General features: G+C 37.3%; 1 protein-coding gene across 2 annotated transcripts in view; it reads right to left on the bottom strand.

Moving 5' to 3' along the window:
- The window catches only part of TBC1D8B (TBC1 domain family member 8B), a 58,577-nt gene extending 41,544 nt beyond the window's left edge, over nucleotides 1-17,033 (bottom strand). For both annotated transcript variants that reach the window (XR_006816909.1, XM_045996262.1), the window contains exons 1-2: nucleotides 16,772-17,033; nucleotides 600-710 (exon numbers count right to left, since the gene is read on the bottom strand). Coding sequence is in view for 1 of the 2 variants with exons in the window: in XM_045996262.1 (XP_045852218.1) it covers nucleotides 600-710; nucleotides 16,772-16,901 (241 nt within the window). In the remaining variant the exon portion in view is untranslated. The remainder of the gene's footprint in view (nucleotides 1-599; nucleotides 711-16,771) is intronic.
- Between the last annotated feature and the right edge of the window lie 1,411 nt (nucleotides 17,034-18,444).

Below are 18,444 nucleotides of genomic sequence, written 5' to 3'. Positions count from 1 at the left end.
AGAGAAGCAAACTGTCATTGTGGGTTTTTAAAAAAATTTTGAGTTGTTTTATTAGGAAGAACATCCTAATTCATTTTCTTTCTACTATGTATATAAATGTAGATCTGAAGTATAAATGAGTATGTAGCATTACCAGTAAAACATCTCTTTTATTTCAAGTATATAATGCCTTGTGTGAGAAAGCAGTGTAACTAACAATGTTTCAATTTTTTAGACTTATACTTTCTTAGGGGACAATCTTTAGTTTTGGGCTTGATTCTCCTAATCTGAGTTATTACAGATGAAATGTGAGGATTTCTCATCTTCTCAGCAGTTGGGTGAAGCAGATGTAAGCTGAAGAAAGGAATCCTGTAGCAGTAGTGCTGACCAAAATTTGCTGGAACACATGCTTCAGGTCCTTCACACTAATGAGTTTTTAAAAAATTGTAATAATCTGTAATCCTTCTTTCCTAAACAATTAGATATCTGGCTACTCTCTCAATGTAGAGTCACATATTTAACTCCTTTCTAAATCAAAACTGGGGAGTATAAATACATGTAAATATTAATTTTCTTAGTAAATATTTGTTTGGATTATACATTTTAAAAATTGTACTCACCACATGCAATTGACAGGTAAACTTGAGAATCTGGTGTCTGGTGTAGGATGCGAAATGGAGCAACTTTAGCAGTAGAGTCTAAAACTGAATCAAGAGTCCCAACTAGGAGTCCTGTTGTAATAGAGACCATTAAAATAAAGATTTTACAAAACATAAATCCAATATCACTTCATCTGAAAATAACTAATGGATTAATCTTTTTAAAAATTTCTAGCCCAGAGTTTTCCTTATAAAGATTTTCTTAAAGAAAAAATATATTCAGGATGAAGAGATTAGTGTGCTCCAATATGAGTAATGTTTGAGAAAATTATCTTTCAATTAAAAAAAAAGTCAGGTTCAATTGTATGAATCTCTGTATATTTACAGCACTTATATATATCCTTTATAAGGTTGTATATATAGCAGAAAAGAATGTAGATTCTTGTACCAGAGATTTCCTGGATTTGAATACTGGCTCTGTCACTTGTGCCAAATTGAACCAGCTGTACGTACCTTTTCTTCATCTTCATTTGTAAAACAAGGGGGTTAAAATAGACCTTACCACAAAGGGTTGTTGTAAAGATGAAATGAGCTATTATTACATATAAAAATTAGAGCAATGTTTACCATATAGTAAAGCACTCAATGTTAACAAATACTATTATTATATAAGAAAATTGTGGGTATTTAAACAAGGTAAAACCTTGACTAACTAAAATGTATAGGAAGGGGATTTTCTTTTAAACAATTCTCAATTCCTCAATTTGGAATTCAAGGCTTTTGATCAATTAGTACCAATGCAATTAATCGGATTATATTTCCTACTCTTCCCTAGAACAAACTTTGTTTTAATAATCAACTAATTTAATTTCTTTAAGAGTCTTTGCTAAGCAATTCTCTTTTTACCTATGCATGCTAATGTAAGTCTTCTAGTTCAGTCCATAACCCAAATTCTACATTTTCCTCAAGACCTACTTCCCAGATAAAATCTTTAGTGGCAACCCCAAGCAATAATGCCTTCTCTTTTTCCTGATTACTTTGAATACTTAAAGTCTATACCATACAATCTAGCATTTTGATCATTAGGCTAGTTATTAAAGCTATTTTCTAAATGTTTCACGTATATGAATCTAGTCTCCTAATCTAGATTATTAGTTCTCAGAGAACAATAATCATGTCTCCTACTTCTGGGTTTGTATCCCATCTACCTTTCAACATGGTGCTAGGCACAACAGGAGCAAAATTTCAATGGGATGACTGAAATATATAAAACTACCTTTCTTTGACTGATTGAGTGTTGGTGTTGTTTTATAAGGCATTTCTCTTTAATTTAGCATAGAGATTTGAGAAAAAATTTAAACCAATTACAAAATAGGCTTTTGGCTATTTTCCTATCTTTACTCACTTAAAAGGAATTAAGATTACAAGCAAGCTTTGAATGAGAATATAGGTAAGTTGGCAGATGTGTGGTAGGAAGTTATAATGAGCATTGAGGGAGGAGGTAAATTAGAAGATTAGGTGGTAGAATAGAGATACAAAGAGAAATCTGGCTCAGCTGAAAGGAAAGGTTAAAAGAGTGAATGTAAGAAATCAGTAAAAAATAAAAACAGGGGTCACAAATGCAGCCTAATATCAATTAGCAATCTGACAGAGGATTTCGTGGATTTTTTGGGTTTTTTTTCCTTTTTTTAAAAGATTTTATTTATTTATTTGACAGACAGAGATCACGGGTAGTCAGAGAGGCAGGCAGAGAGCGAGGAAGGGAAGCAGGCTCCCTTGATCACAAGACCCTGGGATCATGATCTGAGCTGAAGGCAGAGGCTTTAACCCACTGAGCCACCCAGGCATCCCTGACAGAGGGTTTTGATAGTGGAGGTAAAGTATCAAGATTTTGGCAATGACAACATGATTACAGAGGAAAAAAGTGATCTCATATGAAAAATGTTCTGGTATGAATGGAAGAATTTAAGAAATAGAAATAAGAAAATCCAGACAACATTATTAAAGAGGAGGTGCTAAGGAAGAGAGAATGGGAATGAGGAGGAGAGACAGAGGAGGTGATTATATTTCAACTAATAATGATGGAATTCCTGGAGGGTTTAGAGATAAAAGAAAAAAAATAATTCTATCACTTTCATGAAAAAGGGACTGTGAGAAATTGGATTTGGCTAAAAGATGAAAGATAAAGAAAAGTAGGAGCTAAACACTGCAGATAGCCTATTCAGAGCAGTGTGATTGAAATCATTCAGGAAATGCAAAAAAAGGAGACTGTTCTCAGTTTGAAGACCAGAAAGGGAAAATATTCAGAAGAAAGATAATAGAATAGAAAGAAGAACCAAAAGAGGTAACTCTCTTCAAAATCAAGTGTATGAATGTCTGTGTATATAAATATACATATAACAACTTGTCAACATTGTCAAAATAAAGGAATTATAACTTTAAATAAAAGCACTTATTAATTATCAAACTCAACACCCAAAGAACAAATAATACAATCAAGAAATGGGCAGGGGACATGAACAGACATTTCTGCAAAGAAGACATCCAGATGGCCAACAGACACATGAAAAAGTGCTCCACATCAGGGAAATACAAATCAAAACCACAATGAGATACCATCTCACACCAGTCAGAATGGCTAAAATTAACAAGTCAGGAAATGACAGATGCTGGCGAGGATGCGGAGAAAGGGGAAACCTCCTACACTGTTGGTGGGAATGCAAGCTGGTGCAGCCACTCTGGAAAACAGCATGGAGGTTCCTCAAAAAGTTGAAAATAGAGCTACCCTACGACCCAGCAATCGCACTACTGGGTATTTACCCTAAAGATACAAATGTAGTGATCGAAGGGGCACGTGCACCCAAATGTCTATAGCAGCAATGTTCACAATAGCCAAACTATGGAAAGAACCTAGATGTCCATCTACAGATGAATGGATAAAGATGTGGTATATATACACAATGGAATACTATACAGCCATCAAAAGAAATGAAATCTTGCCATTTGTGACGACATGGATGGAACTAGAGGGTATTATGTTTAGCGAAATAAGTCAATCAGAGAAAGACAACTATCATATGATCTCCCTGATATGAGGAAGTTGAGATGCAACGTGGGGGGCTTGGGGGATAGGAAAAGAATAAGTGAAACAAGGTGGGATCGTGAGGAAGACAAACCATAAGAGACTCTTAATCTCACAAAACAAACTGAGGGTTGCTGGGGATGGGGGGGTAGGGAGAGGGTGGTGAGTTTATGGACATTGGGGAAGGTATGTGCTATGGTGAGTGCTGTGAAGTGTGTAAACCTGGCGGTTCACAGACCTGTACCCCTGGGGCTAATAATACATTATGTTAATAAAAAATTTTTTTAAGGGGCGCCTGGGTGGCTCAGTGGGTTAAAGCCTCTGCCTTCGGCTCAGGTCATGATCTCGGGGTCCTGGGATCGAGCCCCGTGTTGGGCTCTCTGCTCAGTGGGGAGCCTGCTTCCCTTCCTCTCTCTCTCTGCCTGCCTCTCTGCCTACTTGTGATCTCTGTCAAATAAATAAAATCTTAAAAAAAAATTTTTTTAAAAGCACTTATTAAACAGCATTGTTTTAGCTTCTGGATTTGCCTTCTAAGAATTTAAATTCTAAATATTTCAAAAAATATTATCAAATGTATAAGGAAAATCATTTATTTTGCCTTTACCACATTTTATTTTAAGATTTTATTTATTTATTTTTGGGAGAGACAGAGAGAGCACAAGCAGGGGGAGAGTCAGAGAGAGAGGGAGAAGCAGACTCCCCGCTGAGCAGGGAGCCCCAGGTGAGGCTTGATGTCATGACCCTGAGATCTGAGATCATGACCTGAGCTAAAAGCAGACACTTAACTGAGCCACCCAGTCACCACTGCCTTTACCACATTTTAAGTAAAACTAGATTAAATTCTATTGCCTTACTTACATACACTAGAAAAAGTAGTATTAGAACAGGAGAAAGAGCAAAATGGTTAAAAAAAAAGTATGGCTCAGCTGAAAAATAATGGTAGTAGAGTGGATGTGTGAGGAGGCAGAAAAGAAAGGAGAGGCCATGGATAATCATTCCTGAGTAAGTAATAATAACAATTAGTTCTATGCTAGAAAGTTGTGAGACTGGGGACAAAGCAGTCAAAATCACTGACAAGAAAGGTCGTTTTTTTTTGCACCACCAGCAGCAGAAATGTGTTCACAAGATTATAAGTGCCTTACACTATGTAGAAAGCAAATTGTTCAGTTTTTGTAAGTACATTAAATCAGCCAGTTGGTATAAGGCTATACGACAAATAATTTGGAACCTAGTGCTAGAATATATTTCCAGTCATTTGGGGAACTCTTCTAGCTCATTAAGTTATAATCATCATCAAGTCCTTGCAAGTCCATCAGGAATTAACATGTGCCAATGTCTGGGTTGTAAAAGTACAAGAAAACAAGCAGATAACTTTGGGTTGCTTTTCTATGTACATAGAGGTTTATTATCTGACAGCCTGGGCATCCAAGGTCATCAATCAGCTTATACATGGGAATTTCTGTAGCTATAGTAAATTGAGAAGAGAATAGACACTGTCATCTACATGACAGAACAAGAGATTAAAAATTATAAAGAAGTTCAAATCATCTTTTGAATGTCTACATCGAGTAAGGTACCATGCTCCAGAGCCTGGTAATGTCTATGGGGTTTTTGGTAGCATCCAGCCATTCAAATAACACCAAACCTCTTAAGGATATACACCATCACAATACTGTTTGTTGAATGGCATAGGAAGATCAGAAAAAAGCAAGGTTTCACCAATTTTAAAAATAGGCTATTTGCAGGAAATGATTATTGCTCATGAACCAATTCTTTTTAGCTAGATAAAGCACAACTGAGCTGAAAAACATCCTAACAGGTCATGTAGTCCAACCTCTAGCATATTCTATAGTATCTCTGATAAAAAGCCTGGCTTATTCCTTTATAACTCCAGAAAGTTTACTTTTCCCTAGGTAGACTTTTGCTTTGGTGGGATTTTCTATTAACTGGAAAGTCCCTGAACACTACATCAAAAACTTATGGTGTACTATATGCTGGCTAACTAAACACAATAAAAAATTGGAAAGTCCTTTCTAAAATATGAAAGGATTTATATATCCAAATGTTATAATCAAGGCTAGCTTCATGGACTTGTGACCTGTCCAAAGGGCTCCATGCTCAGAAGGGGCCCTGCTTAGTTTAATTCTCTGCTGTCACTGTCCTGAAATTCTTAATTTTTGAACAAAGAGTTCTGAATTTTCATTTTGTACTGGGCCCCACAAATAAGGTAGGTGATCCCAGTTATAGTGGTTATCTCTAGGCAGAGGGATGATGGTGATCATTATTTTTTAATACCCACACATATTTTTGCAAACTTTTACAATGAACATTTTTTATCTTTAAGATAAAAAAAAGAAAGCTACTTCTTACACACTTTTTAAATAAGAAAAAATAAGGTTTTTCTTAGAATAAATAAAATGCTATTTCCTAGGTAGCATTTGGGACCATGCAAAACATATTCTCTATTGAACACGATGGGTCTTCCAATATTATGATTATTTTATAATTATCCTGTCTCTCTTGCTTATTCTCTTCTCCTAACTTAAAATATTCCTAGTTTTTTTCAATTGTTTGTTGTATGAGATTGTCTGGTATGTGAGATTTTTCTTCTATCATTCTCTTAACATACCTATTTGTCAAAGTCTCTTATAAAATGTGGCATTCAAATCTGAATGCCGGATATGGTCTGAATAAAGGCAGTTTTTTTATGTTGTGGGCTCCAAGTTTCTATTAACGTAGTCTAAGATCATACTACCTTTTTAAGCCACTATATCACATTATATTAAACCTGTGATCGACTAATCTACTTCAATCTATTTCACAAATGCAAGTTCCAACCTAGGTATTCTCTGTCCTGTACAGATGATTAAAAAAAAGACACCTAAATACAGTTTACACTTATCCATGTTAAATTTTATCCCACTGATGTCAACTGAGCATTCTAACTTGTCCAGATATTTCTGAATCTTGATTTTATTTTCTATGACAGTGATTCTCAACTGAAACTTCAAATCTGAATCATTTGGAGTTTTTGAAACTATTCAAGCTCAAGTTTTGAAACTACTAAAGCCCAGACATTCTAATTTAATTTATCTGGGATATGGTCTGGGTGTTCTATTTTTTCCCCTTAACTCTGAATTATTAAATTTTTCAAAGGTAAAAAAATATATAGGGGAAATAATATGTTGACATTTCTTTGTGCCCATCACCTAACTTCAAAAATTATGAACATTTTATCTATCTTCTGTCATTTATCCCTCCTGGAGTCATTTAGTTTGTTTTAAAAGGCTCTCAGTTGAATATAAGATGCAGCCAGTGTTGAGATAACTGATATATGGTGTTAATCGTCCTTTTCAATTTTTTTTAAAAGATCTTATTTATTTATTTGACAGAAAGAGACACGGCGAAAGAGAAAACACAGGCAGGAGGAGTGGGAGAGGGAGAAGCAGGTTTCCTGCGAAGCAGGGAGCAGGAAGCAGGACTTGATCTGAGGACCAGGGGATCATGACCTGAGCCGAAGGCAGGTGCTTAAGGACTGAGCCACTCGGGCGTCTTGTTCCTTTTAATTTTTAGACATTTGCAAACTTGATAAAATTTTTTAAATTGTTTAAATTCTTTATTTTTTTTATTATGTTCAGTTAGCCAACATATAGTCTATCATTAGTTTTTGGGGTAGTGTTCAACAATTCATTAAGTTGTGTATAAAATTTTTAAAAAGATTTATTTACTTATTTTGGGGGAGAGAGAGAGAAAGAGATAGCAAGCGAGGGGAGGGGAGGACAGAGAGAGAATCCTGAAGCAGACTCTCCACTGAGTGCTTTGGGGGACATGGAGGCTAAATCCCAGGACCTCAAGATCATGACCTGAGCTCAAATTAAGAGCCAGCCACTGGACCAAATGAGCCACGCAGGCGCCCCAAACATTTCTTTTTTGTATTAAGTCAATGATAATGACAAACAGGTAGGATCCCAAGGGATGAGTGTTGGAGAGGCTGTTAAAACAGCCACAGCTTGAAGATGGTACTCATTATCTATGTACTAATTTCACACACTTCAGTTTGACAAGTGTCTCTTTCTGCTTGCAAACTAGATTGAGGGCACTGTGTAAGGCAACACTGCTCTAGTTGCAGAAGAGTCATTTAAATGAACTTCTAAATTACAACCAAGATTTTATTTCAATTCTACGTAAAACGTGTGATTATAAATTTTGGCCATAGAAATGACTGCTAGAACTTTATAGTGGATTCTGTATCTTGTCATAAATTGCCATGTTTTCAAAGTCAAACAACTACACCTTTACTGAATTTTTTTATAATCTCAACTTCATTAAATGTTAATGAACAAACTAATTAGTAAACTGCCAACACACTTAGTAGAAAATACATTCCAAGAAGAGAAAGTAGTGTTCTCAGTGGAGGTTGTAGGTATAGTTTATTCTATTGCTTTTGCTACCAGAACTAAGCCCTTAAAACAGGACTGTGAATGCTTATTTTAGAATAATCCAATAGCCACAGTTGGCATTTTCAAAGCTGCCAACTTTACACTAAGAGCTTTGGAAAACAGTTAATAAAAATAACTCTTCTTTGTTTTGTTTTCCCTCTCCCTGCATTCTTTTAAAGACATTTACTTGGAAACTAGACATACAAATGATACAGCACTTTAAAAACATTATTTAGAGGACCTAAAGCTGACCCTAATCTTGGTTAGTATAAAACGAGAGGACAACTAATACAATGATTAAAAAAAATAAACAAATGTGATTGTTTCAAAACTTCACTTCTTTATACTGGAGCAAGGGGGAAAAAAACAAGACCATCTAGACTGGAGTTGAAAGAACAGTGGAGACAAAAAAAAACAACAAAGGTTTAATTCTCAAGTACCTTTAATTCTCTATCTCAGGTTTTCCTATTTTATAGATGAGGGCATTCCTTTCTAACAACGTTTTCTAGTTGCTCAGGGCATTATTTCTTGAGTCTCACATTTCCAATCACAAATAAATCAATCTGGAATACTTGCTGTGTTCCCAATGACTGCCATTTTTTTTTTTTTACTTTTACACTATCATATTATTTGTCGTGCTTAGAGTGTTCTCCTCATTTCTCTCTATCAAACCACATCCCAGATATTATTAGTTTCCATATTTGGCTGATTTAATTAAAAAACAAACAGAAACTGCTTTTTGACAAAATGCTTTTCAGATGTCAGATTGGAATTCTGCCACCAGAATACCACCTATTATTATTAATCACTGCTTTTAGGAATCCTTATATTATTTAACAGGACATCTGATAAGCATACTTCACACCAGAACTGGCCTTGGAAAATCGTGTTGGGGGTTTCAAATAACCCTCATTTATGACTTTAAGTCACCAAAATCAGGCAGATATCATTATTGACTACTCCAGTAATTATATATTTGCTGGCTTACTTGGTTATTATCTGTCTGTCCCACTAAATTATGAATTCTGTGAAGGTAGAACTATTTCTGTTTTATTCACTATATTTGTATACCCAACACCCAGGACAGTAACTAGCTACTATTCCATTTTTCTGTTTCTCTTCACAGCAAAATTCCTAGAAAGAATTATATATATTCACTCTGCCTCCAAATATCCACTTGGCTTCATATGCTCTAGTCCCTCTGGTCTCTGCTCATAGGTCATCTTAAAGAGGCTTTCCTAGACCAAATTTATTTAAAATACCAACCTCCTCCCCTATCACTATAGCTTATTTTATATTTCTTCATATGGCTTATTACCACCAGCCATGTACTGTTTATTTGCCTCCCTCAACTAGAATGTTAGCCCCATGAGAATAAGGATTTTGTTTTGCTCACTTGCTATTATCTCGAGCACCTAAAAGAGTGCTTGGTTTTTAGAAAGCACTTGCTAAGTATCTGTTAAATGAATGGATCCTCTACAACTACCTATGGAATTTATTCTTACCTTTGTGCTTATATGGCAGCAGCAAAGGTGGAAAACTGGGCGGATTTTCTAAGGTAAATGTAATATAAAATACATGTCATAGTTGTACTCCAACAGGGTAAACATTATACTGCCATTTATTTTTAGTTTTTATTTTATTTATTTATTATTTATTTATTATCAGTTTTGGGCAGCTTACTTTATATCCATAGTCCTTCCACAACTGCAACTGTCCCTGAGAAGCATGGGTTTTCACCAGCTGAATAATTTCTATTCAAGTATCATGTTTTGAAAACTATAACTAATGTGACTCAAGTTATACATATTCTTCAATATCACTCAGTAAGACAAGTGGTGTTTTTATCTGTAGAAGTACTGTTGGAGAACTTCCACGTTTTGGGCAATCATAGATCAAAATGAAATGTTGCTGTGATATTTTATTCTACTACACGTATATCATTCTGGTTATAAATAATAAATGCATAATCACTATTATACCAAAATTATTGAATTACTATCAGTGTTTTACTTTCATAGTGGAATCATTGCAGATTGAACATATTCAATGTTACGACTCCAAATCAATTTCTGTATACAACATGGGAAAAGTAAATACAGGGAAAATAGTATAAATATAGATGCTCCTTTGGTCCCACAGAAAATGGAACTCCATTAGTGGATAAATGAATACCAGATGTTTATATAGTTGCTCACAAGTTTTAAAACTCATTTGACTCTCAGAACAATGCTATGAGGTAGGGAAGACAAGTTTTGTTCCCATTTTACAGATGAGGAAACAGTCTTTATAAAATAATTACAGCTCAATAGAGACATAAAAATATTTAAAGAATAAGGGAAAACAAAGGTATTAGGGTTAATGAGGCAAATGCAATCAATGAACTCAGTGGTGTACTGATGTATTTATGGATGTTGGCTTGTAGCTGACTTATTAAAAAAAATCCCATAGGGTAACCCCTGGGAGGGCAAAGTACACTATGCTCTGTTCCATCCCTGGAACATTTTGATCCATGTGAAATTGAGTAAAAAATTACTTTTAAAGATCTCTTTAAATGAAAAAGGTCAGCTTTGTAGGAGGTTTGGAAAAATGAAAGTTGGTCACTGTCATAATTTTTAGTCTTTTTTTTCATTAGAATGAAAGCCACTTGCTAGCAAATACCAGTTTCCTACTAACATTATAAATTTCCAATATTTTAGCCAAAGAAGCCCCTCTTTATATAATCCACATCATCTTTATTATTTTAACTTAACTTTTGAGGATTAAAGATTGAAGATCCTACGTGAAGGTAAGTAGTGTTTTCTTGTATGCTTAAAGAAAGACCTCAGCAACGAGGCAAGGGAGGGGAAAGGAAGAGAGAGCAGTGTTATCAACAGGTAACTAAAAAACTCCCGAGGCTTATAGGTATGCAGTCAATAATCCTACCACTACTACCAAGACAAAATGGTGACAATGATCATCTTTCACTTCTTAAGACCACAAATGAAGCTGTCCTTTCTCACTCAAAACAACAGATGGATCTAGAGGGTATGATATTAAGTGAAGTCAGATTAAGACAAATACTATATAAATTTCACTCAAATGTGGAATTTAAGAAACAGAACAAATGAATAAATTAATAGAGATGAACAAAAAACAAGACTCAAATATACAGAACTGGTGAATGCCAGAGGGGAGGTGGTTGGGAGATGTGTGAAACAGATACGGGGAATTAAGAGTACACTTACTGTGATGAGCACTGAATAATGTATAAAATTGCTGAATCACTCTATTGTACACCTAAAACTAATATCACATTGTATGTTAATTATACTGGGATTAAATAATTTTTTATTTTTTAAAATTTTTAAATTTTTTAAAAAGATTTTATTCATTTATTTGACAGGCAGAGATCACAAGTAGGCAGAGAGGCAGGCAGAGAGAGAGGAGGAAGCAGGCTCCCTGCTGAGCAGAGAGCCTGATGCGGGGCTCAATCCCAGGACCCTGAGATCATGACCTGAGCAGAAGGCAGAGGCTTTAACCCACTGAGCCACCCAGGCGTCCCTAAATAATTTTTTAAAAAGAGATCTTCATTACTTTTTATTTTTGTAGTTTCAAGTTTTTATTTAAATTTCAGCTAGTTAAGATACAGTGCAATATTAGTTTCAGGTGTAGAATTCAGTGATTCATTACTTACATACAGCATCCAGTGCTTATCAGGACAAATGCCCTCATTAATAGCCATCACCCATTTAACCCACCCCCCTGCCCACCTCCCCTCCAGCAACCCTTAGTTTGTTCTCTATAGTTAAGAGTCTGTTTCTTGTTTTGCCTCTCTCTTTTTTCCCCCTATGTTCATCTGTTTTTTTTCTTAAGTTCTACATATGAGTGAAATCATACGGTATTTGTCTTTCTTGGACTCACTTTATTTTGCTTAGCATAATACTCTCTAGCTCCATCCACATCACTGCAATGGCAAAATTTCGTTCTTTTTATAGCTGAGTCATATTCCATTTTACATACACACACACACAACCCCCACAAGTTCTTCATCTACTCATCAGTTGATGGTGGACATTTGGGCTCTTTCTACAATTGGACAATTGTTGATAATGCTGCTATAAACATCAGCGTGCATGTGCCCCTCTGAATCAGTATTTTTGTATTTTTGGGGTAAATACCTAGTAGTGCAATTGCTGGATTGTAGGGCAGCTCTATTTTTAACTTTTTGAGGAACCTCCATACTGTTTTCCAGAGTGGCTGTACCAGTTTGCATTCCCACCAATAGCACAAAAGGGTTCCCCTTTCTCCACATCCTCGACAACATCTGTTCCTTCCTATGTTGTTAATTTTAGCCATCTTTAAAGTACACATGAAAAGAAAATCATAAAGTACACTTGACCCTTGAATAACATGGGTTTGAACTGTGCAGGCCCACTTATATGTGGATTTTTACCCATACATACAGTGCAATGATACAAATGTATTTATTCTTTCTTATGATTTCTTTAATAACACTCTTTTTTCTCTAGTTTACTTTATTGGAAGAATACAATATACAATATGCAAAATATAGCTTACTTTACTATTTATGTTATTGGTAAGGCTTCCCATCAATGGTAGGGTATGAGTAGTTAAATTTTGGAAAAGTCAAAATTTATATGTGGATTTGTGACTGCACATGGCAGGGTGGGGGTGGGGAGGCCTGGCATGTCTAACCTCCACATTGTTCAAGGGTCAACTGTAATTTTTTACTTGATTTCATGTGCATCAAAATGTTCTAGGAAGGGAGTAAAGGAGGGAAGCACACGGTGTGATTTGTCCTCCTGAGGTTTCCCCTATGGGATTTTCTCTTCAATAAGTCAAAATAATATTTATTAATTTACAGTGTGTGTGTGGGGATTTGATATTTCCTTATCTAAAATGTGACATCATGGCCACCATTTGCGTACTCTCATCCCAATAATAAAGCACTTGGGAAGCCAAAAATTTTATCAGATAGCTCCTTTGTGAACATGGAATGTAGGCATAGTTTGCCAAGAAAAAGTGAGAACATTTTCAGAGATGGGCTCCTTGAGCTGGGAGTGAGGAAAAGAGAGAAAGCCTTATATTTTTGACAGATGGTCATTAAGAAATTCTTTTAAAGGCTACCTTATTATTATGTGTGCGTATAATTATGATGAATCATTTACATGGTGATTTGTTAAGCTTATATAGATATCACAAAATATTTTGAAATGGAAAGCTCATTTAAAACGTTACTATGTTCTAGTTTTTACATCTGATATAATTCCAAAGTAATGGTGCCAAGATGAAAAAGGAGGTAAGAAAACAGAATGTCTAAAACTTCTCAATTTTAATAAATTTTACTTTTTAGTTTTGTTCCACAACCCCCCAAACAAGGTCTACTGAGGGAGATTATCAATCTAACACACAAGAACCTGCTTACACTTTTCAGATATGGAATATTCAAGAATAAAATAGTCTCAACAAATAATCTAAATTAAAGCTTCCTGATTATCAGGTCTTCCTCATTCCCATACACTAGAACGCAGCCCCATAATTCCACTCATGTAGTAGCTCCAATCTACCAAGCAGAGCAAATTGCTGATTTCTGCTTAACAAGCCAAATATGCATACATTATTTTCAATTACATAAAGCCAGGTGCTAAATTTAGATGCCACAGCAAAGTCATTACTCTTATCAGCCAGGAAGATCAAAGGATAATATAAGATACCTGCAAAAATCCAGATGCGTGAATTTTCTCTAGATGTAAGAAAATTACTTTATTTATAAAATAAGCTTTATGTATAACAAAAATTTCCACAAGATATCCTACCCTGTTGTGAACCAAGACAATTAAGTAAGATAAATTAGCCAAATAAGTAATCTACCAGATATCCATTAGAGATGTTTCAGAAATTTAGAAAAGGACCTTTGAGTTCTAACTTACATATCAGTCTCCTGTTATAACCACCCTAGAGTTCTCTGTTGCTCCAATTCCATTATTAGAAAAAAAAGAGTCAACTAACTTCATCAAGTCACAGCTCAAGTCATTACATTGCTGGTGATTATTGCCAATTATCACATAGCAATGAAATAAAATCTTAAAGAAAGTACAACTATTAACATTTCTAGATGGTTATTATCTCCATTAAACAGAATGTATAAAGGAATCATTTATAGGGGTAGGACATAACTTCGAATTTCAGCAAACAAAACAGACAAAGGCAAGGTTATGCTGGCACCCAGTCAAACTCCTGTGAGAGCTAATCCAAATGTGGATTTGCAGTAAAGCATAGCAAAGCTCTTGGCTTCACCATTTTAAGTAAGAATACAGTAATTGAGCAGTTATGAAAATCAGCGCACACTTTTCCTCTGGAACAAAAAGAACCAAACAAACCTAAAAAACACCTCTGCTCCTTTCTGACCCATTTTGCTTAATTTACACGGAATATAGTGGCAGCACTTATGTAGAAATTTCAAGCATTTTGAAAATACCACAGGTAAAACAGTCAAGCAGACAGACACACTGACCACATTAGGGTTTATGGCTATTCTCAACATACACGTGTGATAGAAATCTTGGTTTATTTCTGCAGACAAATCTCTTATTCTACAGATATGCATTTGAAGAGTACATGGGAGTGGGTGGAATAGAGAAACTGGTGCAACTGGTCCATGTTTTAAGAAAACATGTCAAATGAAAAACTAAAAACAGAAAACAAGGAATGATTATTTAAAGGAAATTTGCAACAAGTGAAAAACTATTTCATACTACATTACACTGATCTGATTCTCAAGAATCTGATTTACCTATTATTTTTCAGGAACACAGTTGTACAAAGTGAAATATACTTCTCCAGTAATGTGAAAAAGAGCACCATAAAAATTCTGGTCAAATAAAATGGGGAACCAAAATATTATGCTGTAACACAGGGCTATAAGATCTATTTTAAATATACTCTGACCTGTTCTCCATGGACTGAAGAGGGTAAATTATGTCACTTGGTATTTATCAAGATTGATTTTTAAATGTCAATCTGGAAAATATATCCAACTATTAAATGCAAAGGATCCTCTGTAATTTTTTTTTTTAAATCAGAAAATGACAAAATCTGAAGTTTAACAAGGCAATTTTTGTTGCCATATTTTCAAGAGGGTCTTTTTAGAAGCTGGATGAGTTGAAGAGGTCTTGCAAAATTAAAAAAAAATCCTGTAGAACCCCAGAATTCTCTCCACCTCACTTTGAAAAGGAAAGAACAGCACACATTTATTAATATCTTAACAACATACATTGATTTGGCACCTATAACCTTTCATTTCATCCTCTCAATTCTGGTGAGGTAGACATCATTTCACAGAAGAGGAAAAGCCATGCCATCTCCTCCATAAATCTTTACACAACCTTTCAGTTATTTGGTTCTAATTATAATTTGCCTGGTTTACTGGTTACTTGAATCTAACCCGACCCTCTCCCCCCTTATCCAGATAATGAGCAATTAATTCAAAGGCGGGGAAGTGAATCTTAATTGTCTTTGTACACTAGCATTCCATGTGGCACACAGCAGGCGTTTGTGGTTGAATAAATTAAAGAATTTGTCGAATGCCATTCAACAAGACATGAGGACGGACTAAAATGCAGATTTTTGTATTCTTCCCTCTTACCGCTACATCACGCTGCCTAAAGGAAGTCTGGCCCACCACTTCAAAACCACCATACCAAACTGCAAATTGTCACCGAAAAGAACTCTGCGTTCCCCCATGTCCAAAAGTTTGAATGCCCCCGCCCCAGACAGAAGGTCTCAAAATAAAATTCTCCGGAGGCTTTCAACACTTGACCAAGGGACAGTTCTGGATTTGCAAATCAAATCACTGAAGGCAGGATGGATTTTAGGCGGACAGAGTTAAACTTCCATTTGTTTCACCGGTTTGCTTACAATCCTGGCTTTGAAAGAAAGAGCAGCGCCAAACCCCCGAGAGGGAAACGAATTACGAGTGTTACTCTGAAATAAGATCCCAAGGGCTGAAAACGGGGTGACAAAGTAAAAGATGCTAAATTTGGAGAGGTCAGCAATTCTGAGACTTATCCCTCGTCCCCCCCGCCACTCCGATCCACTCACCACCCCCCTTCTTAATCTCTCATTTGAAGCCCATCCCTCAGGATGTGACTGGGGCTCCTCCCTTTCTCCTCACCATCCTCCCCGCCCACACACACACACGCACACCACACACACCCGCACTCCCCAGAACGGTGATTATTGATAGGGAATTCTGTATAAAAAGTTAAGTCCACAACTGTGAACTGGCCCCTGTCACCAGCCTCAATGCTACCTGTCGAGGACTAACACTCGTCATCAGCCCCCCTCCCCCGTGAGAAGAGACCGGGCAGGTACTTTGCCTAAAAATCCCTTCTCCGCCTCTGATTGTTCCTCCGCCTCAGAAAGGACCCCTCCAACCTCTCCTCCTCCCACCCAAAGAGCAGTGGCTCACCCGGTGAAACACTGTCAGGACTCGGGGGCGGGGGGGGGGGGGGGGCGGCGGAAAGCTGGTGGCGGGAGAAGAACCCCAGCCCCTCCGCCCGGGGTTTAGAATCGGGCGGCGGGTGGCGACGAGTAACAGTTTTCCCTCACCGCCTTATAAGTACCAGCGAGCACCGCCCCGAGGTGGGTGGGGGGTGGCCGCAGCTTACCTGTGAGACCCCCTCCGCCTTCCTCACCGTAGCCCCGACGCCGCTGCAGCACGAAGTAGTCGTTGGATCTTTCCATCAGCCACAGCTTCAGCGCATTTTTCAGGAGCACTTCCTCAGGCTTCAACCACATCGCGAACTTTGTGCTGCCCGGCAGCAGCGACCCAGATGCCCTCCTCACCTTACCCTCCACCCGTGTATTTCCCTCTACTTCTCCTTCCACCAAATCTTCCTCAGGCAGCAGCGGCTTGGGTTCAGGTTTTCCACTTCCCCCAACCCTCCCTTCTTTCCCACGTAGGCAGTGAGATTGCCAATTCCCTCCTACTGCTCTACCGCCCAACGGAGAAATAGTCCCGCTTCTTTGCCTCCTGGGAGTTGTAGTTTTCTACTCGCCTTTCTGTGCTCAAACAATGAGAGCTGGGGACTACATTTCCCACAATCCACAGCGATGAGCACGGGCTTGGGGGTGCTTTCGAAGAGCGTCCCGCCACCGCTTAAGTGTATTTTGCTTATTTAAAGTTTAAAGAGGTTTTTGTTTAAATAAGTGAGCCCCAGGTATGAATGTGTTTCTTCTCATGCGTTACAGCCGAGGGTGGTAAACTGTAGAAAACTAAGTTTCTGGAATTTTGGAGTAATTAACGGCCCATTCCGGGAAGCAGCAGTTGCAGCGCTGACGTTTAATGAGTTCTTACTTTGCACTAAAGCGATTTCATATACCGTATCTCACGTAATTCTCACAGAAGCCTTGCGAAGTGGGTATTATTTCCCACTTCGTACATAAATAAACAAGAGCACAGACGGGTGAGGTGACTTACCCAAGGTCACGCAGTGAGTAGTGTCTGATACAACTGCTTGTCTAATTAAAAATCTTAGATTAAGTTCTTTCTGCGCATACAGGGCGACCATAAAATCTCCAGAAGCCGCAGGACTTTCTTAACGCCATGGGCGCCTCCCTCTCCCCATTGCCACCCCTATCTGTTTATTTTTTTTTAAGATTTTTATTTATTTATTTGACAGAAGGAGATCACAAGTAGGCAGAGAAGCAGGCGGAGAGGAGGAAGCAGGCTCCCTGCTGAGCAGAGAGCCCGATGCGGGGCTTGATCCTAGGACCCTGGGATCATGACCTGAGCGGAAGGCAGAGGCTATAACCCACTGAGCCACCCCGGCGCCCCCCTATCTGTTTATTTAACTGTTGTAATCAGCCACAGAATACGGCTTCTCTGATTCTACTTTTCAGGATCTAAACAATTTATAAACATTTCCCCCTTTTATTAAACTCTTTAAGGAAGAAAAAATTCCTTTCAGGTGGCCTTCACCTTTTTGTACCTTGGCGTCTGCTTAAGCACTATGGTGAATGAGGTCAGTGATTTGTATGGCATCGCAGCGAAGAAATATTTGAGGGATGTTATTTCAGTAACAGACCACCAGAATTGAGTGCACTGAACTAAAAAACGGTTTTGTAAGAAGACGGAGTTGGGGGGCAATGTATATTTAAAAAGGGGGTTCCTGGAATGCTATGTTGAGAATAAAGCCTCAAGGCCATTTCGTTAAAAAAAAATGGGGTGGGGCACAGCCAAGATGCCAAGACATGGAGCCAAAGAACTGTGCCTTGGAGGAGTGTCTCTGGCTTAAACCTCCCAAGGTTTAAGGGCCAGCTCAAGGGAGGCAGGCGTGTG

Source organism: Meles meles, chromosome X, assembly GCF_922984935.1.
Source record: "Meles meles chromosome X, mMelMel3.1 paternal haplotype, whole genome shotgun sequence".
Classification (NCBI taxonomy): domain Eukaryota; kingdom Metazoa; phylum Chordata; class Mammalia; order Carnivora; family Mustelidae; genus Meles; species Meles meles.
The sequence above is the reverse complement of the archived record's forward strand: the minus strand, read 5'-3'. Positions and strand labels throughout refer to the sequence as shown.